Genomic DNA, 26,641 nt, shown 5'->3' with positions numbered 1-26,641 from the left:
AACAATTACATATGCTTTATTCTTATTATCTGGACTCAGCTGGTTAATCCAATCCTTAGTTAGGCCAATTTACACCTACTCCACAATGAACCCTACATTACCCAAAAGCTTCATGCTTCTACTTACAGTAGCATAGCAAATTTGAAGTTCCTTTTAAAAAAAACCACCATTCCATTGACTAATGTAAACAATTCCTCCATGCTCTGGCATAAGAATATTTAATGTTAGCCAACAAAGACAGCCAGCTATTCTTCTCAGGCGTATAACAGTGGCAGCCTTTTGATTTTTATAGTTGTTTAAAGTACACAACCTCGAAGAGTAGAAGACACTGAGCTGAAATTTCTAACTCACTTTCTAACCATAGTAAGAATGATATTTTCCCCCAGGGACCACCAAATATTTATAAAAATTGGTACTAACATTCTGTAAGAATCCACAACATCAATGAGAAGCTGACTTTTTTGCCATGCTCCAAATAAATGTCTTTAAGACTAGACGTACTACATATATTATAAAGAGCTTTAGGATAAATATTGAGTGCCTGGGTATTATCGTAGCAGTAAAAGTTTAGTCATTTTTTATTTTTGAAAAAACACTTTTGGTACCATTACCATACTCCAAAATAGGTATTAGTGCTATTGGTGATTAGGAAGCTCGGAAGCTATAATTATGCGGACTCTTACTGTGGAAGGAAGCAGTAGAGCTCTGAAAATGAGAGGGGAAAACACCCAGGCACTTAAATCAACGAACATTTGCTAGGAGGAAACTTTTAAAATGACTGTTTGCAGCCTTAACAGAGTTGCATTAACATCAAATAGCCATATTTCTGTCCACTTACAAGGAATACTATAAAGAAGCAGTCAAGCCACGTTTAATAAAAGGTGTCAGTATACAGAAAATGTCTTTTTTTTTTTTCACAATTAGAAAAATTTAACATCTGTAGTCAAACACTAGATGGGAAACAGCCTAAAGAAAATTAAAGACCTACCCACAACACCTTTTTCAACTACAAAGCAAAATGCTCCATGACTGAAGGAAAATAATTTAAAATTCATTACCATTTGATAAGAGTGTAAGTCCAAGGAATGAGATTATGCTCATAGGTAAACACAAGATTATTCGGAAAGATTTGTAACTAAGGTATGCAAGACATAAAATCAAACTGCAAAACTAGTTTAGAGCAATTAGAGTCCAATGGTTCTCTTATGTTTTCTTTTATGTTCTTTATTTTAAATTGATATTTTAGAACAGTAAATTATCTTTCATAGTAGTGCCTCCTGGTCTGATAATATAGTACCTCCTTTCTGAATGGAGGGATTTAAGATTAATCAGAGTGAACATTAAGGCGTACAAACAGCTACTTTAAGTCTGCTCTTATTTAATAAGGATCTTTTAAACTCATATTCAAATACATGGAATGTTGGCACAAAACTGAAGCTGCTGTAGAAAGATCACAGATGTTCTGTGGGTTATTGAAACTTCCATTTCTCTAAAAACATTACCCTTACATGGTCTTAATATTACAAATTTAAGTGTCGAGAAAATGTCTAAATAATAAGTAACAATTAAAATAAAATGTTTATTTGTAAATTATGTACAGAATACATTTTTCACGACAAGGAAATGGGAAGAAGAGCCATCGCCTTCCAACCAATGCTGTTTTGCTTTCTCTGTTGGAGGTGACTATCTTTCTCTGAGTCAGATGTACAAATCAGTTTGGATTTCCTAAGTTGGAAAAGGAGAATTTGTAGCTAAACTAAAAGTGTTGCTGCATTACTAGTTGGCTTGTTTCCATAAAATGCTTTTGAACCCTGCTAACTCAGAATCTTAGAAATTTCCTGGTATACTTTTATAATCAACCAAAGCTGAACTATTGAGAACAAGGAGTTTAAGCATTTCATTTTAAAGAAACTGTGAAATGGCTACATAACTATGCATAATCTGAAATGTTGGTGTTTCTCTCTTATCCCTTTATTTTGATTAATCTAACAGTAAAAAGCCATACAACTATCAAAAATGCCATTAATCTAAATATCATTGTGGAAAATGCATCTTTGATAACTATCAAAATGAATAAGACCTACTTATTGTAAAATTATCAAATAGATACAACTTATAAATGGCTTTAGACTGTACCAATAATAGTATTCTATGAAATGAAGGACTGAATATAACTGCTTAGATGTCAAATACATTTCAGCAAATGGATTTAAAGAATGCTACAAATGTCACGTGTACATTAGGATGATCAGCCAACATAGAAAATCCAACCTCTTGCACTCATTTAGTCCCAAATTAGTCAGATTATGATTTTTCATGTGAAGATTTAGTTGTTTCTCCATCATTGTCTTCTTCTTCCTCCTCTTCACAATCTCCATCTGTTTGCTGTTCCAGTTCCTCTTTTGTGATCATTTCAAAATCATTCCCATTTCCACTACTGTGTTGGGATCGGTCATCTTCCCTCCTGTCACTGTCTGTGTCTGAATGCCGTTCTCCACCTGAGCCTTCTGTTCCATGATTCCCTGGTCCTACTTTTCCCTCCTCATCTTCCTTTTTCTCACTGTCTGACTTTTCCTCACTGTCGGACTTCTGCTGCTTTTTGGTTTCAGATTTCTCGTCTTTCTTTAAGTCTGCTTTTGGTCCTTTATATTCATGTGTGTACAGAGGCCTGAAGGAGTCAATGAAGCCCACGTCGGCAGTCAGATTTGGCAAGAACCAAAAGTGGTGCCTTCCTCCAGTTATGAGCCAAATGATGAGAAACAGAATGCAACGAGCTGTAGGAGAAAAATGTCTCTAGTTGAATAATTCAAGCACTGACTCAGATAGCAGGGAATATTTGTTAATAAAAAACTAAAAAAAACATTCAGAGTTTATTATTTCACATTCCATGTACCTTAAATACAAACAATTAAATCCTGGCTAGTTTAGAAGCAACCACAGTATTCCTGGTGCAGAGCATTCTGCTCTGATCCTGATGGCACACTTTGCTATGTATGTTGTAGATCAATAAGCATAGCCATCAGTTGGACATTTAACTGTGCACAAGACCATGGTATAAGAAAAAGGAAATAAATGTAGTAAGTGATGAAGGATATCTTAAGAAGCCCTTAAAAGGAAAAAAGCAAAGCTGCATCATGACTTTCCTGGACTCTAGGCTCTTTTGCCTATATGAGGCAATTCCTCCATAAAATATTAAAAATCATACTCTTTATGGCCCTACTGATATTATAAATACCAATATAATCCTGCATAGGTTCATTATTATATACATGTGTGTATATATTACACTTCTGATTTTGAAGGAAATGGAAATGCATTTCTATAGGGCCCTAAATATGTCATGGGTCCAAGGCATGTGCCTTCTCTGCCTGAACAATAAGTCTTCTAAGTACATACTTACATACTTCTGTACAGTAAAAGAGTATTTTCCTAGCTACACATTTATTAATTACATAATTTCTGCTTATTTAAAGACCATTCCTCTCCTCCTAATACTAGGAAGTAATTCTGTGCTGATGAAACCCAAATTGCTTAAACAGATAGGGCTTGAGTTATTCTCAAAATTCAAACTCAAAACGGTGGTTAAAGAATTTGAGAATTTTAAAGTTTATAGTAGTAAGTTATCACAAGCACAAACCCCAATATTTCATATAGTTTTCTCTTAATTTAGTAGTTACATAGGGCTGTGTGATTTTCCTTTTTTTTTTTTTTTTGAAGGTCATAATGGTTATGTGAATATTATGGACAAACAATTATGACAGGTTTTGGGTTGTTTTGCTTTCCATTTTATTTACAATTATATCACCACTTTCATATTAGGTCTGAAAAAAGCTCAGCCATCTGTGCCTCCTCCATTACTCTACTTTGGATGAATAAAAGGAAATGGTTATAGCTGCCTTGACTTTTATGAAGTAGTAACTGCTATGTTCACAAAGAACATAAATATTCTGAAAGTCTGTACACATTAATATCTTTTGAGGTACAAACAGAAAAGGCAAATATGTTTGAAATTATGATAAGAATAAATTCCACTAATAAGAAATAATGAATGTCTTTTAGGGAGGCTGCACATTTTCTTCTCCAAGTAAAATTATGATACTATGATAGACATTGTAGGGTCGTAAGACAGATGGTCCATAACTGGAAAACTTGACTCTAATCCAAGAAAAAGCAACACAGAAATGTCACAAATAAAACTTAAATTCTCCACATATAAAAACTGGGCAGAGCAGAATTCTAACAGGCTTTACAGTTTTTCTTGTATGCAGCATTAGATTATCAGGGGCAAACAAGAAGAATTGTGGGGAAAAAAAACTGTGTATTTATTGTCATCCTGTTCTTATACTAAAAAGCACACATTTAGAAAACTGCCAAAGGTCTTAATACATATTCGAAGGAGCACCAAATATAATTTTGACCAACATATAATACTTCACAAGATAATATAAAATAAATATCCAGTTTATAAGTGGGCTATGGATGAAAACCAATTATCTAATCCACAATGCATACTTAAATTCATAGTATATTTAAAATGGAAAATGATAGAAAACACTACTGGAAAAATGGTAGTGTAAAGAACAAAATGATATAATAATAATAAATTATTGTGAATGCTGGTTTAAATAAAAGTGGGTTAATTCTACTCAGTAGAGTTAAATCTTCATTGAAATTTTTTTTTCATTGAAATTTTTCAAAGAGCTTTTAAACTTTCAGGGATTTGAGAGCCAGAAGATACCAAGATCTAATGTCAGATCAAAGTTTATAGCTTCACATTCTTGATGCAGGTCGTATACTACCACTACTTAGCTGTTTCACAATCTTAGATATAATTTCTTGGCCTACACATGTGCTGTGTTACATGCAGAAGCATCAGGGGATTTTCTCAAGGTGACTAAGATAGAGGAAAAATATGAAAGGTGGGTGAAGAGAGTTTTACACAGAAATCACAGAGAAAAAGGGGAGGCCCATAAACATGAGAGACTGAATGAGAATACTATATGAGCCACTGGGTCCAGGGATGGTGGCACTAACTCAGGACATCTGCTGTCCAAGGTAAATGGACATGTGGAGGAAAACTCCTTAAGGACAGCAAAGTAATGCTTTAAAATATAAGAATCTATTAGCACAGAACCTCACAATAACATGTACTCAGCTTGGATAATCCTAAAGTACATCCTCTAACAACAGATGTTAGGTCAATAATGTGATGTTGTTTTTTGTACAGGAAGTACCCTTATGTCTTGGTAGAAAGGTGGATTTGTCATTTGGGGAAAGTACTTGGAACTTAGTACTATATATCAATATAAACTCTAGATGGATCAAAGGATTATACACATAAGTTTAAAAATTAATATACAGCTTTAGATAAGCTGAGAAAAATTCCCATTTCTTTCTCAAAGTAAAAGTGACATCAGACATGCCCACCCTATATGGGAAAATCTTCAAATACTAGGATTTTAAGTAAAATAATATTTGTTGGTTTTTTTCACAGTAAGTAACATACTCATTGTAAAAAATACAAACAAGTAAAAAGAACCACATTAAAATTATTCACAACTATCCTTACTATTTATATTTAGGTGCATTCCTTCCAGTCAAATGCCCCTGGCATTGGGTATTTCCATTTAAAAAAAAAAATCTTCCTAGGGCACCTTGGTGGCTCAGTGGTTGAGCATCTGCCTTTGGCTCAGGGTGTGGTCCTGGGATGGAGACCTGCATCAAGGAGAATCAGGTCCCACATCAAGGATCCTTGATCCTTGACCCAGAATCAAGTCCCACATCAGGCTCCCTGCATGGAGCCTGCTTCTCCCTCTGCCTATGTCTCTGCCTCTCTCTCTCTTTTGTGAATAAATAAAATCTTAAAAAAAGTCTTAATTAAATAGGCAAAAAAGATACATTATCTTAATTTTATTATCTTATTAGTGAGAATTTTTCATGTATTTATTAATCATTTGTTTTTAATTTCTTCACCTGGAGTTATTTTTATATTGTTTTGTCATTAAGCTATAAAAATAAAATCTTCTAGAAGTGTAAAAAAAATTACTTATATTTTCTTGTTTAATCTTTGAAAACCATTTTATTTTTATTTTTTTAAAAGATTTATTTATTCATAAGAGACACAGGGAGAAAGGCAGAAACATAGGCAGAGGGAGAAGTAGGCTCCATTCAGGAAGCTGGATGTGGGACTTGATCCCGGGACCCCAGGATCCGCCCTGGGCCGAACGCAGGTGCTAAACTGCTGAGCCACCCAGAGATCCCCTGAAAACCATTTTAATATTTTATTTATTTATTCATGAGAGACACACACACACATAGAGATAGGCAGAGACACAGGCAGAGGGAGAAACAGGCTCCATGCAGGGAGCCTGATGTGGGACTTGATCCTGAGTCTCCAGGATCACACCCTGGGCTGAAGGTGGCGCTAAACCGCTGCACCACCTGGGCTGCCCTGAAAACCATTTTAAAACCCCTTAATGCATCTAGAATTTATTTTGGTACATGGGTGCAAAATTTTTCCCAAAATGGCAAATCAATTGTTTAGAATCGTTTATTGAGTATACCCATATAATTTAAATATGTAATATGTTTCATTTGCCTTAAGTCAATATATAAAAATGTTTTACTAAAAGTATTACATCTCATAAATGATTAACCACTGTAAAAATATTAACATCTTTATCTACATGCAGATTAAGACACTTTAAATATTTTTTCTTCACAACAGACCGAATCGAATCAGGTACATATTCTACTTCAAGCCCGAGTCAGTTTTGGGATATGATCCCAAAAGGAAGCCCATATATTTCTTGATGTGCCTACATTAATTAGTTTTGCTATTACGTTTTACTTAAAGCTCCATCCAGATTATAGTCCAAACTGCTTGGTATCTACCCTACTAAGGTCAAATTTACTAATAACAATACTTACCAACAGCAAGGAGAAGAATGCTGGCTACAAAACAGCCTGCACCCACACTGAGGTAATAAACACCTACTCTCATTTCTGCTGGCCAAAGAGGGAAGAGGGTGGCTGCTATCACTGCAATCACTAGAATGAAAAATGACAAAGTTACATACTTAACTTTTAGATGAAAATTTTAAGTAGCTTGGTTGCAACACCAGTGAATATTTTCCTAGGCGACAACACTGAAACATAAACACACTGAAACATACAAATTGCCATTTTTATAGGTAAAAAATGGTAAATTGTCAGTCATTTCACATAGTTTAACATTTTAACTATTGCTCTTTGGCTAGGATTTCTCTAGTACAAATTACATATAATTAGAAAAAAGTGTCTAAAAATGTAGAATTGTTAGCTCCTTAAATGATCAACTGCTGCTGTTTTCAAGCAATGTCCATCTTATTTTTTAAATATATCTGCCTACTGAATAGGGGAGCCTAAAAAAAACAATCACCAAATAACAACACTAAGTTACCTTATATTTAATATGTGCTTCTTCCTTTTTTAAAGGTTGTTTTGAGGATGAAATGAAATATGCTTGTAAAATATTTAGCCAAGTGACTAGTACATAGTAAATGATCAACAGCTATTAGCAATTTGGGGGAGGATTTAACTGAGTTATTTAACTGCTATTTTTTTTCTTCTTGGTAAAATACCCCACCTCCCCACATTCCCACCCTGCACTTACAGGAGTAATACATGTGGTAAGAGAACCAACCCAAAAGTATAAAGAGAAGTCTTCAATTATTGATCTACTTCCCAGAGGTTACTACTATTATGCCTTTTTTTTTTTTTTTAAGATTTATTCATTCTTGAGAGACACAGAATGAGAGACAGAGAGGCAGAGACACAGGCAGAGAGAGCAGCAGGCTTCTTGCAGGGAGCCTGACGTAGGACTCCATCCTGGGTCTCCAGGATCACACACTGCGCTGAAGGCGGCGCTAAACTGCTGAGCCCCCGGGCTGCCCTACTATGTTTCTAATTTGTACTGCCAAAGGCTGCCTATATATAATTAAAACTAGCTACACAGAATATGTTTTTTACAAAAATGAGCTTATATTCTTCTTACATTTATAATTTTTTCATTTAATTTATTTTAGATATTTTTCCATCAGTACATCCTAATTCTTAAAAACTGCATGATATTCTAATGTGCTGTGTGCAATTGTGCTAATTTATTTCACTATTCTCCTATCCAGGAACTTGAATTGTTTGTACAATACCAAAGTACTATACATTTGTGCAACTTGATTAGGGTAGTATAAATAGGTAAGTTCACAGGATAAATTACCTTGAAGCATAATTGTTCGTCAAAGGTATAGACATTTAAAATTTAAAAGATACTTGGTAATTACCCTATAGTCTGAGGGACTTTGATTAGAATAATGTGTCAATGAACATTTTTGAATAGATACTTTATGCAACTTTGTTAAGAACAGTCATGGGATAAATTCCTAGATGTAGAACAGCCACATTAGTGTGTATGCATTTAAAATTTGAAAGAGGGGCAGCCCAGGTGGCTCAGCGGTTTAGCGCCACCTTCAGCCCAGGATGTGATCCTGGAGACCTGGGATCGAGTCCCACATCGGGCTTCCTGCATGGAGCCTGCTTCTCCCTCTGCCTGTGTCTCTACTGCTCTCTCTCTCTCCATTTCTTTCATGAATAAATAAATAAAATCCTTAAAAAAAAAATTTGAAAGACATCGCAGAACTGCTCTCCATAAAAACTAAAACAATGGACATACCATCACTTGTTGGAGAGTATTGGTTTTTCCTAAGTGTTGGACCTTTACTAAGACTTGGTACTATCAAACTTTGTAACCCTCTTGATCATGGTTGCTTTAATATATATTTATTATGTGTGATTAAGTTTTGTTCACAATTATTGATCACTGTATTTATCTGTGGGCTACCTTCACGATTTTTCTAATGGTAATTAGAAAACCTCTAATTGTTAATCTCTTAATTTTTACTTTAATGTCTTGTAAATATTTTTCTCAGCTTATCATTTATCTTCTGACTTTAAAGTACACCTCTTTTAAAATAACTATTTTACGTTAAATATTTTTTATGGCCTTTGTATTTTTATTTTCCTTTCTAAATTTTAGAGATTGTACTTACCAAGAATTAATCCCATGACAAATGTTTTAAAGTGAACTGGGTCATAGATCCACACAAATACCTAGAAAAATCAAGAAACCTCAGTGCTTAACGTTACATTAGAAAGTTAAGCTTAATTCTAAATCCTCACAACAGTTGCTTTCAATCTCTTGACATATAAGAATGACTTTCTAAGGTAAACAAATTCCAAAGATTTTTCCTTCAGTAGTAGGGTTTCTTTGGGTATTCTTTTAGCTAGAAAATTATTTTCAAAACTATACATTCTGTAATACATTGAATAAATTCCCCATACTTAAATGAATTTAATAATTTGTTCATGTGTGCAAACCGTTACTTATTTTCAAAACCAAACAGCAATTGTACAACTTTTTGTCCCTAATGTAATGGTGCCCACTGGTATAAGCAGAAGCAGTCTGTGCTAAAAGCAGAGTTAAGACAGATCTAGCCAGGTCCTATTACAGATTCAGCAGCAATCAACTCTGCCTTGTTCCTTCCCAGCAATGGAATGCAAAGAAGCATTAATGAAGATGATGCTTAGTGAACATAAAGGTTCTACGACTACCTGCAAGGATTACATGCCTACTCCGTGGTGGAGGGTCTGTAGCCCCTAAGTCAGGAACCACTACTTTAAAGCTTGAATTATCTTTACACGAGAGAAGTTTACTTCATTCAGAACAATCAGAACTCTGCTCAATCACTATCTAAAACTCCTATTTTTTGTTTTATCTTAGTTTCTATAAATATCAGTACTCTTCCATTTCCTGATTTTATTTTGACCAAAACTCTTTGTTATTGTCTTTTTGATTTGGTTCTATTTCTAACACTGGGGGTTCCATTCCTTTTTTAACTGCACATTTCCCCTGGAAATCAGATCCACAGACCTCATTTCTGCCAGTTAGCATTCTAAAAACCAAGTTTTTAAAGGCATTTCCCACCTTTAAAAGTTTGAAAGTATGTTGCTTTCTACAGAATAAAATGTAGTCTTTTCAAGAATGCAAGCACCCTTGCTTTTGCTCAGGCTGTTTCTTTCACCTAACAGATCTTTAACTCCTTCCCAGTGCACCTAGTAATCTCCCTGTCATCCTTCAAAGCTCAGCTCAAGTGTTCAAGGTCTCCAGACCTTCCTTATCCTGTCTTGTTTGAATTTACTATTCTTAATTGATGTTCTCATATCATAACACTCACCACATTGTGATACACTAATGCTTAAAAGCTTGTATCTTTGCTAGACGATAAAGCACTACCAAGAAAAGAATTTATCTTATTTATCATGCCATTCCCAGCACCTATAAAAATGTCTTTGCATAAAGCTAATGCTTGATATTTAACTGAAGATATTTGAGCTTTCACAGTAGGGAAGATCTGTGGTCTTCATTATAGTGGTTCTTTTTTTTTTTTTTTTTTTTTTCATTATAGTGGTTCTTAACCAGGGGTTCACATCAGAATCACCTTGGGGCACGTTATACCACACACACACACACACACAGATTCACTACTACAGATTCTTATGCAAGTATGTCTGGAATGAGTCAAGAGCACGTATTTTCTGAAAAGCCTTCCCAGAGTTTCAAACTCACAGGTCTAGGAACCACTATTTTATATATGCTACTTCTGTATTAGGTATAGCAGAAGAAGTAGGTCTTGAAATTCACAAGAATTCAATGGCTAGTATATACCTAATGTTTTTGAATTGGTGAAATGACTAAGCAGTCTTCATGAAAGGCTATCATTACACAAATCTCCGATTACAAAAACAAAACAAAACAAAACAAAACAAAAAAACCAAACCATTTCCTTGAGTAAAGCACTAAGTAACACTGCAAATTTTAGGCTCCTAAAGTAGTATGCCTGACTATAAGAGGCAGAAAACTGTAGGTATCTTCCATTAACCATCCTACTCTTTTTTCTTTGATAGTAAAGTAGAAATACTACATTTCAGCTGGGCAAATGACTACCAGTATAAAAAGCAAACTTCTAAGTCCTTACTGTAGGTAGACACGGTCATGTGACTAGGTTTTGGCCCCTAAAATCCACACAGAAATACAATTGCTAGCTTCCTAGAAGATGTCCCTAAAGAGAAGGCATGTCCTTTATTCTCCTTTCTTCCTTTGGATGCAGATATAAGGCTGGCAATCATTTTGGATCATAAGATAACCTTTACTAATTGCTTCAAACAGCTTCCCCATGGATCTGCCATATCTGTAGTACTTAACTTCAGATTTTATTGAGAGATAAAAAAGGATCGATTTTAAGCCACTGTCATTTCAGATTTCCTATCACTATCATAGATAGCTAAACCTAATTCTAACTTTCTTATACATTTATTGTAACTCTAAATTCAGAGAAATTACTGATTTTTTAAAATAGTAGTATCTATATGGTCAGATTTACCAAAAGTACTTCTTTTCTTAGTAAAGTTATCAAAGATAATTTGAAAAACTCCTATAGAAAACTGGATTTCTATTTATAAGCTACATATTCTCACCTCATTTCCATCCAGAAAAACTTGATCATCATGTGGCTCAAGTTTGAATTTTTTCTTAGTTTCCTTCTTTTTGGGAGTTCCTGGAGTTTCCTCCTATTAAAACACAAGTTAGAAGAAAAAAACACTTAGGAAAAGCAAAAAAACAAAAACAAAAACAAAAAAAAACCCAGTGACATACTCCTAGTGAAAAGAAGTTTCACTATTTGAGACACAGAAATAAAAATCCTCAACCATGGTATTTATAAGAACCCTAATATCATTATCTTAAGTGGTTGTTGCATAGCATTTCAGAAGTGTTCATATGCTAGTGATCATGTGTACATAATAATTTTTTTTATTTTTACTTAAATTTAGTTAAAATCACCTTTTTAGGCTCTTCCTTTTCCCCGTCTTTTTTTTTTTCTTTTTCCTTTTTCGTCTTTTCATCCTTTAGATTTTCTTTCCTGCTCTTTTTATCTTCTTCTTTTCCACTTTCGGCCTTTCCTTTCTCTTTTTCTTTTTTTATGTCTTTATCATACTTCATTTTCATTACTTTTAGTGCCCGGTGAAAAAACTGCTTCTTTAAAAGCCTATGTAAAAAATGGTATGACATTACATGCCTTATCAATTATACAAATACAGACTGAAAAGAAAAAAACCCCACCAAACTCAAATAAAACAAGCGAAAACTACACTGACAACTCACAAAGAAATTACAACTGGTTAATAGATGGAAAAATAGTCAACTCTACCTCTAACAAAAAAAAACTGTACTGCCAATTTGAATATATAGAAGTTTGTCAACCTAATTTTAATTTTTCAACTACATAACTTAGATATAAGATTATCCTTATGAAACTTTTCTCCAAATTCATGAGTAAATCAAGATACTGTCTTATTTAAAGTCTCAAATTCAAGAGCAAACATAAAAAAGAGGAGATTAATACAATAGTTTAAAAATGTGCCCATAATTTGACTGACCTAAATCATGTCTTCAACTGTTTTAATGTTCTCTTACTTCCTTCAAGTCTTTCCTCAAATGTTACCTTCACAACTAGACCTATCCTGTTTAAAATTATGAACCCATCCCCCACTCTCCCTCCTATTTCCTGTTATCCTATCCATAGCATTTATCTTCTAACTTAAAATACAATTTATGTCTGCCTGTCTCCTTCACTAGACTATAAACTCACCTAGGAGATCTTTGCTTTATTCATTTCTTCATCCGATGAGCTTAGAAGACCCATTTTTTTTTTTAAACAAAAATTGAATTTATTTCCCGTTAAACAAGGGAGAATTGGGCTTCTACAACAAAGCCTCTGAACAAAGCCAATGGCTGATACACAAGGGGACCTGGGAGGTGTTGAGTTGATGGGAGGTGGCATTTCAGAGGCAGGCATGCTTGGGAATGGCCAAGCAGAGGCCAGCAGCTGCGAAAGGATAGCTAGCTACTATTGTGTGCTTCTTACTTTCAGAAGAATGAGAAGACCCAAAATTAAGTAAATTTAGGTGGTAGTTCCTTTCTAACCTCATAATCCTACTCAAGAAACTGGGTTGCCCTTACCGTTGTTACCTAAAAGCCATCCATTCAAATCTTATGTTCCAATTTCAGAGTTCTTGATTTGTTCCTTCACTCCTTCCTTGAGAATGTAAAACCATGGAAACACAACATACAAGCTAGGTCTTACTGCCACCATCTGTGCCTACTGACTACTCTAACTTCCCTTCCTACCTCCACTAATACCTGCTCCAGCACGTCCTACCACTTGTTACCTAGACGCTTCCTTCCTGCCCAATAACCACTTATTTCTGGTCATTGTACTGTGCCCTCTGAGGTATCTATGTTTTCAACTGTCTGGCCGGGCTTCATTCTGCTGCCCCAAAAAGTCTATCCTGTGAACATCTCCACAAAACTAACTTCTAGGTCTTCTCATTTGGCCTTCTACTTGTTCAGAAGATCTATATGGCATAAAATTGCAAAACTGTTTGAAATGCTCTGAGGATTCTACTGTTAACATCCAGCACCTATGTGCAGTTGACCCTTAAACAGCACAGGCTTGACCACACAGGTCCATTTACACGTGGTTTCTTTTCTGACAGATACAGTATGCACTGTAACTGCATTTCCCTTTCCCATGATTTCCTTAATAACACTCTTTCCTCTAACTTCCTTTATTGTAAGAATATAGCATATAACACATATAACATACAGAATAATGTATTAATCAACTGTTTGTGTTATCAGTAAGGCTTCTGGTCAAAGGTAGGCTATTAGTAGTTAAGTCTTGGGGAGTTAAAAATATGGATTTTTGACTGTGTGGAGGCTGATACCCCTTAACCCTCATGTTGTTCAAGGGTTAACTGCAGACTCTTAAGAAATCAAACTGATGTTGAAAAGTCCACATTCAGTTACATGAGTTCAAATACCACATCTACCACTTTTACTGTGTGGGTTTGGGTAAATTACTTAATTTTACTAAAATTTCTAAAATGGAGTTATCTATCTCACAGGAGTTTCTAGGACTAAATGAGAAGCATGTAGACTGTTTATAGCATGGTGCATGGAATATATGTACTCCAAGGTAGCCATTGTTACTGCTATAGCAAAACCTTCAATTTCATGTAATAGTTATGGAATATACATACACATTTTGGTTTCATATTATCCCATTATAGCATTAATCTATTCAGTAATAAGTAAAATTATTGATTTACTCCTTGATAGGTCTTTAGAGAATGCCTACTACAACTCACTCTACGGTGAGAAAAGTGAGATGACATTTACATTGTAATAAAATCAGTGCCTCCATTTACTTAACACATCATATAGTACAAATCACTCACACAAAAGCTCTCTTACATTTTCACAGAACTACTTCCTTCTCCCAGTATGTTCTGTCTCCTTTGTCAGGATTGACTGTCCTTTCTCCCATTGTATCCTGGGTAATCACCTATTTATGTCTCAAAATTTGATTAAACATTTTCCCTGTAAAGCCATTCTTGAAGTTTCCTCATCCCTGTCCTCCTTACAGAATGCAATGCACTGTAATTAGTCACGAATCTTCTCTAAGAGGCTAGAATGTGTACTTTGGAGATGGGGACCAAGTCATAGTCATCTTTGTATTCTTGGGGCCTGGAATACAACAGATATTTGATAAATGTTTGTTGAATATACAAATGGATTGTTAAAAGCAGCTTGTACAAAGTTATTAAATTACTTCTATTTTTCCTCACCTCTTACCTTTTTTTTCAGGTTTAACAAACACTTATTGAAGCCAGACATGTGTTTAAGACTTTCACCTATGTGGCAATGGTGAAGCTTTACTAAATGCCCACAGTGTGCTAACTGCTCTGGAGTTACAAGAAAGTAGAAAAAAGTCCTATAACTGCCTTCAGATATAGCTGGCAAGAAATTTAAGAAACTGACTCATCTGCAACAATTCTAAAATAGTTAAGGGCTAAACTGTATGACACTAACTTTATAAATGCTGTAGAACCTTAGATACAAAGATTAATGGACCAGAGGGCCTGTGGAATACTACATGGTAGAGATGGAACTTGAGGGATACTTATAATGAGAGAGATAGGATACAGAAAAAACCATCTGGGGAAAATGGCAGGTTAAGATCAAGACCAGAAGAGAGAATGAGTGTGGTATATGAATGAGAGTAAGAAAGACATTGTTCGACTAGTGGGTTGGAGATGCAAAGTCACATGGAGTTAGAATGGTGCTAGAGCAAAGGTTCATACACAAATCAGGCCATTCAGAGGCACAGAGCATATTAGAAAAGGTTGTTTGTGCATCATCCAGCACTTGCCTGTTTTCTTTTTCCTTCAGACTCCCTCAAGTCACTTATCAGCTTTATAAAATGAGACTAGACAAATGTCCCTTCATGGTTTTGTTTGTAGTCAGGCTAGAATCCATAAGGGCTGGTCATGCTTGTTATCAGATATGGCTCTGAAGAATTTAGGTAGTCATGCTTCTCTATTTTAGTGCAGAAAGGACACAAATAAATAGGCATAAATAGGAATAACATGAACAGTGAAGAGTGAGTTTAGGTCTTAAGGACTTTTCATAGAACATGGCATCAAAGCTCCTAAAAGGACAAAAGATGTGGTTTAATACTGGCTGCTCTATCTGGGTTCACAGATTTAATACTCTATTGTATTGACAGATGAATCCTTCACCTTAATTTTTGCTTTATTAAATGCATCCTCATTTCACTGGAGGAGGTAGTACACTACAATGGTTAAAAGCATGGACCATGGAATTTGAGTGTTGGATTTAGAATTCTGGCTCTATCACTTACTAACTGTGTGATCTTGGGTAAATTACCTAACCTCTGTTTTTGCATGTATAGCATCTCTTAATTTTCACATCACATGTACAAAATAAGTCTATTTTGAGACAGTCAGGGAAATCTGCACTTTGGAGTTCTACATAAACGGCTGCAGAAAAAAACCACCAGCTACACCACTCACTCCTGCCCCAAAAGAGAAATTTTCACTGTTTTTGAAAGGTCCACTAGTGACTCTAGTTTTTGGCAACTAAGAATTTTAAGAAATATCTGATAATTCTTAAACTTCACAGTTTTAAAACCAGTTTGTGAAACAGTGGTTTTTAGATGGGTCTCATCTGGCTGCTACTTTAAATACCATTAAAGTAAAAAAAATAAAAAAAAAATTAAAAAAAATACCATTAAAGTATTTAAAGTAAAGTTAAATTCCTACTGATTATAAGCTGATTTAACTGATATTAAAAAATATTAACTAAAGCAATATATGTTATGGGAAAATGTTCTAAACAAAAACATTTAAAATAAATATAAGTATCACTCTTAGTATTTACTCATAATACTCATAATTTACATTAGTAAATACTATGTGTATCTCCCTACCAAGGATATAAAATATTCTGAAATGTTAAATTCCTACTGATTATAAGCTTCAGTCACAAAAACAAAATTTGGTTTATTAACATCTTAATAAATATGCTTAAGTAGTAAACCAAGAGAAAAATATTAAAAGAAAAACCAGTATACTTATTTCCAAGAGGAAAGTGGTTTTGTATACCATTCACCATCAAAAGTACCCATTATGAAAAACATGGACATGTTACTGAACTCTCTCTACTTCACCATGGAATCAAGAAAAGGCAGATGTTGTAGTTGCCATGATTTTACAAGGAATATATATGCAATTACTAAACAAAATAATAAAGAGTACCTGACCAATAGCCTCATGTGGGCCGCAAACCAACCAACCCACCCAGAGATAACAGGTCTACCAGGAACCCCTGCCAAAGTTCTGGAAAAGACTTCCTAGCCATTTGCCCCACAAAGGAAAGAATTTTTTGGTTACTTTTGGCACTGGCATATGATTTTTCCTGCTGGACTTTCAGTTTAGTCAGTCTGGCATATGTACAAATATAACAGAACACAAATTAAAATTGTAAAAATATCACGTCTAACACCAAATAAATGCATTTACAGAGGCACTGAAAAAAATCCAGGTTGCATATAAAAGCTCTGTTTGAGCTATGCTGATATATTACTATATTTAATAATAAAAATGGGTAAGGAGTTCTGGACTTTGGCCAGTATTCTGAAATTACTATTTATATTATATTATCCGTCACTAAAAAATAAACACTACCTGTTGCAGTAGTCAACCACAGACTCCCTTGTTGTAAATAAAGCTTCCTCTCCTTTCTTGGCCTTTGCCCACTTTGAATCCAAAAGGCAATCCACTGCTTTTGAAGCTAAAGAAGAAATTTGTCATTTTAAATTTAGTATACATGGGAATTTATGTCTATCTAATAATTTATAAGACAAAATCAACATTCTGGCATCATAAAATCAAATCAAATCCAGAAGAAATTGAGTTGGACATGATCGTGATAAATAAACAGTTCCTCAAAACCTCAATTTGTGAAACATAGCAATAAGGGTCTTTTTAAAGTAATGCTGGGAAGTAACTGACATTAAAAAATATTAACTAAAGCAATATATGTTATGGGAAAATGTTCTAAACAAAAACATTTAAAATAAATATAAGTATCACTCTTATCAAATAATCACAATTAAATGTAGGATAAATGAACCAAAAATCTTCCTCTCCCACAATAATAGAAATTCTGTCATCAAACTTTACTTTTACTGAGAAATAAGCTCTGCCAACAATCTACTACTACCACTAGAAGAAGCTAAATACACTAGAACTGAAGAGAATAGCATTTTTTACTTTTAATGAACATCAAAATCATTTATTGTTACACTAAAGAAGGAAGATAAAGAAATTTCTTCTTTATAATGGCAATTCAATCTTAATCAATGAGACAGGCAAACTCAACCACTTAATAGTTATGGGGCTATATTATAGATAACATTAGCTTATAATGAGGTTCTTTGGATTACGTGAAGAACCAAAGCTTCTACATTGGATCCAACAGACTTGTTTCACACTGAATTCTACTCCAGAGTTGTACAAAAAGATTATTTTCAAGTACATATACTAACTGAACAAAAGGTAGTATTAATACTGAAAACAAATCTTATTTTTAAAAATTGCAACGAATGTTATTACAAAGCACTTTATTTTTTTTTTTTTAAAGATGGAGAGAGCAGGAGAGGGGCAGAGGGAGAGAATGTTAAGCAGGCTCCATGCCCAGCCCAGAGCCAACACCAGGTTTGATCTCACAACCCTGAGATCATGACCTGAGCCAAAATCAAGAGTCCGATGCTTAACTGACTGAGCCACCCAGGCATCCCCTTTGATCTTTTCCTATTGACATTTCAAATCATAAAAGAAAAGGATAATCAGTCGCCATATGCCCATCATCTAGCTTCATCAAGCATACTTGGAAAGCACTTTTAAGACATCTACATATCTGAAATTGAGTTATCTTCATAAAATATGTACACTAATATAATTTTACTGATATAATCCTACCAATGAAATAATCAACTCGGTGCCCCATCATATTGGTAGACTTTGTTGGACAGTTAAATCGAAGATACTTGGCTACAGCCTTCTCTTCTTTAGATGGTTCACCAACTTCCTGCAAAGTAAGAACATTAATTTAATGTAATCATTTTACTTCACAAATTCACGTACTGAATTTACAGATGTGTTCTGCCAATCTTTTTTTTTTTTTAAGATTTTATTTATTTATTCATGAGAGACACAGAGAGAGAGGCAGACACACAGGCAGAGGGAGAAGCAGGCTCCATGCAGGGAGCCCGATGTGGGCCTCGACCCCGGGGTCTCCAGCGTCACGCCCTGGACTGCAGGTGGCGCTAAACCGCTGGGCCACCCGGGCTGCCCCAATCTTTTTTTTAAAACTACGTGTTTTTCAAAAACAAGTCGATAGGGCCAAACCCAGCCTCTTTGCCTCAGCTACAAGGCATTTATTTTGAGATGTTTTTCCAGTATGGTAACTACTTTGTACTAGCTCACCTTCACTCTTGCCTGATCTCTTTTTATAAGCCACAAAGTAATAATTTAAAAGATTAAGAGGCTGCCAATAGTGAGTGCCCAAATGTCAAAGTAAGTAGAAACAGGTGCTATAAATAAATGTTAAATAAAAGCCAAAGCTATGATCCCTGAACAATGGACAAAAGACCGTAGGAGGAATTCTCAAATTAACCAAAGAGAGCTCTCCCAGTGTGGAAGCCGCAAGAACTACTATTTGACTCTTTTCTCACCTTGTTTTTCTTCTTTTCTTCCCTAGTGGGGATGAAGCAAAAATAAAAATGCAATAAGGAGATGTTATAATCTAACTTAACTAATTAATGGAAGTACACAAAAAGTTTGGAAAGGCTGCTTTAATTCTTCCCTGTTCTCTTTCTTCCATTCCTTTCTCCAAATTTTCTATTACTCTCTTATCATTCCCTATCGTCTTTTTATTTCCTTACATTCTGAACTACTCCTTTGACAATTCCTCCTGTGTACTTATTCTCTCCACCCATTTACTGAAGAAAATGAAGGCAGTCTACATTTGTACACATCATACACACACACACTTTTATAAGTTGTCATCGCTATAAGCTGGAATAAAAGTACTGTCTGTAACTTCACGTTTAAGCATGATATCTAGAGACCTCAAACATTATTTCCAGCAATGTATAATCTAAATGTGAATGATTTCAGGAAAGTGTCTTTCTTAATTGAATGAAGTACCAAATATTAGTAAAGAATCGTTTGCCAAGAATCTAGGATGCTGAAAACAATTAATGCTATTAAAGACAGTTATGTTTTAGACGACACATTCTAGTAACACAAAATAGAAAAAATAATCTACCCGAAATCATGTCTTTGTCAGTTTTCCCACAAATTTTAGATAAGTCTGAATTCAGTTATGTTTGATGAAAACGAGGAACAATTAACAAACCAACCTTCCAACTTCAATTTTATCCTGTCAGGAGTAATCTGTTGGATGAAGTGAAAGCCTGTGCTTTAGTTGTTAAATCACCTGGTAGCTACTTCTCACATTTCTTCCTCTGCATTTTTCTTTTTTTTTTTTCCTCTGCACTTTTCAACACCTCTACTTCCAACTGCCCAATCAACATTGTATGATTCTTAGACTCTGCTAGTACCCTGTCTGTGGCTTATGTGTGGCAGTAGAAGTTAAAAGCCCAAACCAGGGGATCCCTGGGTGGCTCAGCGGTTTCGCGCCTGCCTTTGGCCCAGGGCGCGATCCTGGAGTCCCGGGATCGAGTCCCACGTCGGGCTCCCTGCATGGAGCCTGCTTCTCCCTCCACCTGTACCTCTGCCTCTCTCTATGTCTATCATAAATAAATAAAAATAAATCTTAAAAAAAAGCCCAAACCATTCAATCCCAATGAATACTACAGTAAAACCCAAATATTTGTGTGCATTAAAAAGCCTTTAATTTTATATAAAAATATGTATCAGAGAAATAGTCTTTAAAAAATTAAAAATTCAAAATTAATACTATTAACAAAATTAAGAAAACACTCCAAATTCACTAACATCTACAAGGTTCATAATGATTTGGGGCTTAGCCACAAAATATATTTTCTGACAAACTAAAAAGTGAAAATCTAGATTTCAATTTTTGAAATTACACTAAAATATGTTAATATGTTAGCATCATACATTACATGATAGTATTTAATTATGCTTATATAATACAATGCATTTCTAGGAGGCTCATCTATTAGTAAATAATATCCTATATATTTGTAGTACACCACAAAAGTAATATTATAAATAGCTGAAAATAATGCGATACTAGGGGATCCCTGGGTGGCGCAGCGGTTTGGCGCCTGCCTTTGGCCCAGGGCGCGATCCTGGAGACCCGGGATCGAATCCCACGTCAGGCTACCGGTGCATGGAGCCTGCTTCTCCCTCTGCCTGTGTCTCTGCCTCTCTCTCACTGTGTGCCTATCATAAAAAAAAAAAAAATAAAAATAAAAAAAATAAAAAAAAATAATGTGATACTATTGTCTTATAGAAACCAATTCTATTTTATAATCACACCCACATACACTTTTTTTTTTTCATTTGATACATCTGTTGTCAGTTTAAGGTTTTTATGTGATTAACTGATAGACTGTTACTGGGATATGCCTGACTGAAAATGACCTGGGAGATAAATCTAAATAAACATAAATCATTCAAATACATACTTCCTGAGTGTATACCCTAGAATACCTTTGAGTGTTTCAGTTAATACCAAAATTTGTAAGCCATAATACCTATACTCTATCCAAAATAGCTACTGTTATTTTTCAGGATCATATCATACGTATTTTCCAAGCATATCAACTTTAGGTGTGCAAGTCTCTATCAGCAATCAATTAAACTATGTATTAAACAGAGGTATAAATGTACTAATCCAATGATTGACAGAGGTATCACATGTAAAATCTGATATAAGGACACACAAGAAATACAAAAAATCCATTCCATTATTATACAGTAGGGTATCTGATACTACATGAATCAACAACATTTTTAAATTTCATTTTAACAATCAACTTCAAGTTCAAATTCTTCCAACAACCTCAAGATAGACTCAATCTATTTTTATTCCTTTTGCCTCCTTGGTAAGGTGCTACTAAGTAACAACTGAACAAGAGATCCAGAAAACATGGACTTGGATAATCTGTCTCAAGTAGATACAGTTACTTATCCATTGATACTTTCTTAAAAAAGTATCAACAACTTCCTTTGAAATTGACTAGAAAAGTAGTGAATTCTATCAAGATATCTGTATAACAGAACTGATAACCTTCCTTGCTTCTTCTTCAAGTTCAGATCCTTCATAAGTTTCTATTTTCTTTTGTGAATTATGAAATGTACAATAAACCACATATGAATTATACATACTGCAGAATGTCTTTAAGTGAAAAGTATAGAATTTGTGCTATCTGCTAGGGCTTTGAAGACAAAAAGAAAGATTGCTATAGAAGACTACCAAGAGAACATGACCATGGGAAGCTGGTTAGATAGAAGATCTTGCCATCGAGTCTTTACTCTCACTGGTCCCCTGCTGCAGCCTAGCGAGTCTTACCCTCATCCTGTTTATACATTAGACTATAGTACTTCCTTCCTTTGTTCCCTTTTGATGTGAACAAATCTTCAGAATATTTTCAAAACGTTTCTAGAAACCTTTCTAACAAAAAGTGAAGGCCCTTTGGGAATAGCATCAACCACTAATAAAGAGAAGTGAGCTCAAATGAAGAGAACTTCATAGCTCAATGAGTGAGCTCAAACGTCTTAGAGAAAGCAAAGAGCCAACAGGTGGACTGCCATCTTTGCACCCAAATACCAAAATGCTGGCTGTCACAATTCACAATCCAAAATATGTAAGTTGAAAGTTTGGTTATAATATTCTTTCTAAATTACTTAAATACTATTTTTACTTTAGAATAGATCAGACATAAATATAATGAAATAGAAGTTACCATTTTTAACTATAATATTATTTCAGTCGGTACTTACAATAACCTTTTTGGAATAAATAATAGATCAAGAGTCAATAAGCCAGTCTTCAACCTTATAAAATTTTAAAAATTGCTATATTCAGCAGAAATAAGCTTGGTTGACTTGTCGAGTGAAATAAGCAAAAGAGAAGAAGATTAGTTCACAAATTATCCATTTGTATCTTCACACAAGCAGTATAAAATACTTGTGAAATGCAAATACATTAACAGAGTAAAACCTGAAAGTTGGAAGGGACCTTAGAGAAATCATTTGCTTAAAGTCACAGCATATTACTAATAAAGTTTTTCAAGAATCTCTGATTCTTGACTATGACAGTGCCCTTCTGTAAATACCCCACTGTTTCATTTCTATTGCAGGTCTTCCATAAAGCTTCTAGAGGAGTTTTCAGACTAAGGACTAGCTTTCTGGGTTCCTTTTATTCAGAAGGTCTCAGTCAGACTGTACAGTCACAAACTTTTTCTTTCCCTTTTCTGAAATTAAGCATGTAGGCCCATGATATGTCAGGGTTTTATTGCCAAGGAGACAGATGGGTGCAATAAAATTAACTGAGATGAAAATTATAAAAGTTTTAAGAATCAGTAAGCCATTTAAATGTCCCAAAACTCAACTAAATACACATAAGCAGAATGCTAAATGGGATGTTTCTCTCTTTAGCAGTCATGCTAAATTTTTATGTTATACAATTTAATATAAAAATTTCAGAATTAAAATATTTCAGAACAATTTATTTTTATTTTATCCCTGGGGAGGTGGAAAGAACACTCAACTGGGAATTAGAAGACTTGGTCTAAATCTGGTTTTACTACCCTGATGAGTGACCCTGGGTCAAGTCATATAACCTCACTGAACCTCAGTTTATCTATAAAATCACAGTGATATATCAATAAGTTTTATGCCTAGTAAACTTTTAGATGTTAGGTCCTAAAAATAGCCTAAAGGACCATGAGGTATGGCAAGATGGTAGTGGGGTACTGAGGTGATAGGGCTTTGTTTGGGCCCATTGCTCTGCTTTTTTACATAAGAACTCCCTTTGTGCAAAGGGATTCCACACAAATTCTACAATCTGAAAATCCTTCTCAACTCTAAAATTTCATGATACCAAGATTCCAAACCAGTAAGCACTTTGTTAACCAACAAGCACATATTGCATATTCTTAAAAACCTACAAAATTAATTTCTTAAATCTTAAAGTTATTTATTTTCAAATGGTCCATTAATTTGGATTGACATTACTCTCCTTTGAGAATCTCCATCATTAAGGTTTCCTTTTATAATGTTAATAAACATGTGGCTCACTTCCAGTTTTCAGTGATCAGTAAAATGAATCTAAGAAAATGTGGTAAAATAGTCCCCTTCCTTCTAACTTTGACGGGATATCAGAATCTGAAATTTCATAACCCTAGAAAAAACAAATAATTAGCTAATTTTCCAGACCCTGAAATTGTATCAATCATTTCCCCCAATGTACAAATTACATTTCAAGGTCACTTGAGTCTATTAGACATAAAAATCTTTTTTAAAACATGAAGCATCAAGTAACAACAGGAAACTGAGTTGATATTACAGACCTTTTTGCCCCAAAGTCTTACAATAGAATCTTTTCTGTAACTTCAACTATGAACTTTCATTACATTTGCTCTTTTTGTCTAAAGTGATGCCAATATTATAGTTTCTGATTGGCGGGGGGGAGGGAACCCAAGGATGTTATATTTTACATTTTTACTGGTTTGTTAACACTGTGTAGTGGTACTCTGTAAGTAGCATTCCCAAGAGGTCCACAACATTTTAGCACAGCTTCCAGAATGGGAAAAATAAATGTAATATGTTTTCTTTTAGCAATATGTCAATCAGATTCTCACATATTTATCTGATCCTCAAACAATATCAGGTAAATAGGTATACTTTATGGAGCTTACAACTTAATGGTTTATTCACTGAACAGATAGCTGTTAATCTTTTTTCAGCATATCAGAATGGTTAACAAAAAAAAAAAAAACCCAAATTATCCTAAATCCTTCCTCCTTTTGGGTACAGGAAAAGGAAGGAGTGATATGCTGATTACTCTTTTAATAACTTCTACAACCTTTAATAACAAATCCCTGACTCATCTATTTTTCACAACAACCTTACAAACCTTTGGTGAGGTACATATCCTTTCTTCTAATTTGTAAATTGAGGTAAAAAGTTAAGTAACGTGCCCAAAGTTACACAACTAATAATTAGTGAAACCACGGTACAAACAGGCAAGCCTGGCTCAAGTCTTAGCTCCCTGCCACTACTACATGGCTCCTTGATGTAGCTTACTATTTAACAGAAGATCAAAATTGAAGAAAAAAAAAGGGGGGGGGCAGCTATTCAAAAGTGAATAAGGATCACCTTTATAACCAATGGCAAAGAAAAGCTGAAATTGTACAAATAGTGTGTATTCGAGGGCATAACATGTACTATCTGTGTTACTTTAAGTACAAGTTTGACCAACAACTTCAATACAAACTCTGATCAAAGTATTATATATCCATACCCAACCAATAACACCAAATTCTGAAACTTAGGAATAGTTTGAGAAAGAAAGAAAAGAAAAGAAAAGAAAAGAAAAGAAAAGAAAAAAGAAAAGAAAAGTGTTCCATAATAACCTTAAGCCCTAGTCCAATGACCTGTTGGAACTCGGGGCAATTTGTCTCTTTCTGTATCTCTTCTGTACTCTGTTGGGAACTACTTCCCTATTTCTGCCCGATTCCAAAAATTCCAAGTTCACTGGTCACTGGCATCCCTGTTCCCCCTAGTACTTCATAGTTTTCTGGAGGATGTTAACGTGCATGGCTCAAATCACCTGTGATAAGGCCCAATCAAGTGACCCCCCCCAAAAAAAAAATCTATATCTATACATATCTGTATCTATGTCTATAATCTTAAACGGAGGAATAAAACATAACATAGGAAAAACTAGTGATTGTAAGCAACGGGACACGAGGAAAGAGGCGGCGGTTAGGTGTCCCAGGACGGGCAGCATCAACAAATCGCGTTGTGTGCATCTGCGACGACACGGGAGGTTTCCGGCAGGTCAGGCGGAGGCGACGGCTAGGGAACACCAGCGCAGGTCTAAGGCGTTCCGCGCGGCTTAGCCCGCTTGGCCCAGAGGCAGGACCACGGAGGAGCTACGGGGGAGCGACGCACAGGTGACGGGCGCGGGCGGCGGGGCGGCCTGGGCGGGCTGCAGGGCGCGACCCCGCCGCCGCGCGTCTCCGCCGTGTCTCCGCCGCGTCGCGGGCGCCGCTGCACGTCTGGAGGCCGAGCGCCGCGCGGGCCCCGCGGGGCAGCAGACACGTCCCGCCCGCGCACAAAGCGCCGGCCGCCGCGGGCCCGTGGGCCCCACCTCCTCCCACCCTGCGTCCCGCGGCCGCGACTTCGGGGTAACGAGCGCGCGAGGCCGAGGCCGAGGCCGAGGCCGCGGGGAGGCCGGGGGCGCGGCGCAGGCCCGGCGGGGCGGCCTCGGGGACCCCGGGCGGCCCGGCCCGAGCGCGGCGCCTCTCGCCTTCCGCCGCGGCCGCTCCTCGTCCGCCTCGCTCCCCGCCGTCGCCGTCGCCGTCGCCGACACCGCCCCCCCTCAGGCCCCCTCACAACGGCGCCGCGCGCGGGGGCGCCCCTGCCGGCCTCGCCCTCCCGGGGGGCTCCCCTCGCCGCGTCTCCTGCCGAGCGCCCCGAAGCCCCCTTGCCCCGGGTGGGAGCGGGGGGCTCGCCTTTCCTACCTGGATCCGCTTCTTGTGTCTCCTGCGTTCCGCCATGTTGGCCGCTCCGCCCGGTTCCCTCTGACGTGGAGCGAGGAGGGGGCGGTGGAAACCTCGCGAGAGCGCGCGTGGGCCCGTTATGTAATCTGGCGGCGGGCGGGCGGGCGGGCGCGCGGGGGGGGGGGGGCGGCCCGCGAGAGGCGGGGGCCGCGCCGGCCTCGCTGGCTCCTTGCTTCTCCTCCCCGCTCGTCTCCCCGTGTTGCGGGAACTGGAACTCTCCCTGCGACCAGAAGGAGGCTGAGACGCGGTCCGGAGAGCGGGAGGGCGCGGACCGAGGCCCTGCGGCGCGACCCGGCGGAGCACCTGCGCCTGCACCTGCATCACCTGGGCGG

General features: G+C 36.5%; 1 protein-coding gene across 1 annotated transcript; it reads right to left on the bottom strand.

Moving 5' to 3' along the window:
• Nucleotides 1–26,371, bottom strand: SEC62 (SEC62 homolog, preprotein translocation factor). Its single transcript, XM_055308345.1, has 8 exons — nucleotides 26,271–26,371; nucleotides 18,502–18,610; nucleotides 17,206–17,311; nucleotides 11,936–12,140; nucleotides 11,572–11,664; nucleotides 9,087–9,147; nucleotides 6,931–7,050; nucleotides 1–2,774 (listed from the first exon to the last, which is right to left on the bottom strand). Exons 1-8 carry the CDS (start codon nucleotides 26,304–26,306, stop codon nucleotides 2,305–2,307), a joined length of 1,200 nt encoding a protein of 399 aa, XP_055164320.1. The 5' UTR covers nucleotides 26,307–26,371; the 3' UTR covers nucleotides 1–2,304.
• Between the last annotated feature and the right edge of the window lie 270 nt (nucleotides 26,372–26,641).

This window comes from Nyctereutes procyonoides, unplaced genomic scaffold, assembly GCF_905146905.1.
Source record: "Nyctereutes procyonoides isolate TBG_1078 unplaced genomic scaffold, NYPRO_anot_genome, whole genome shotgun sequence".
Taxonomy (NCBI): domain Eukaryota; kingdom Metazoa; phylum Chordata; class Mammalia; order Carnivora; family Canidae; genus Nyctereutes; species Nyctereutes procyonoides.
This window is presented reverse-complemented; position numbering and strand designations above follow the sequence as displayed.

Bases quoted from the DNA above. Each gene is read 5' to 3' on its own strand.
- SEC62 (XM_055308345.1), bottom strand. From the start codon at position 26,306: ATGGCGGAACGCAGGAGACACAAGAAGCGGATCCAG. The intron at 18,611-26,270 runs GTAGGAAAGGCG...CTTACTTTGCAG, and splicing joins GACACAAGAAGCGGATCCAG to GAAGTTGGTGAACCATCTAA. The intron at 11,665-11,935 runs GTGATTTTAACT...GTGTTTTAATAG, and splicing joins AAAAGGAAGAGCCTAAAAAG to GAGGAAACTCCAGGAACTCC.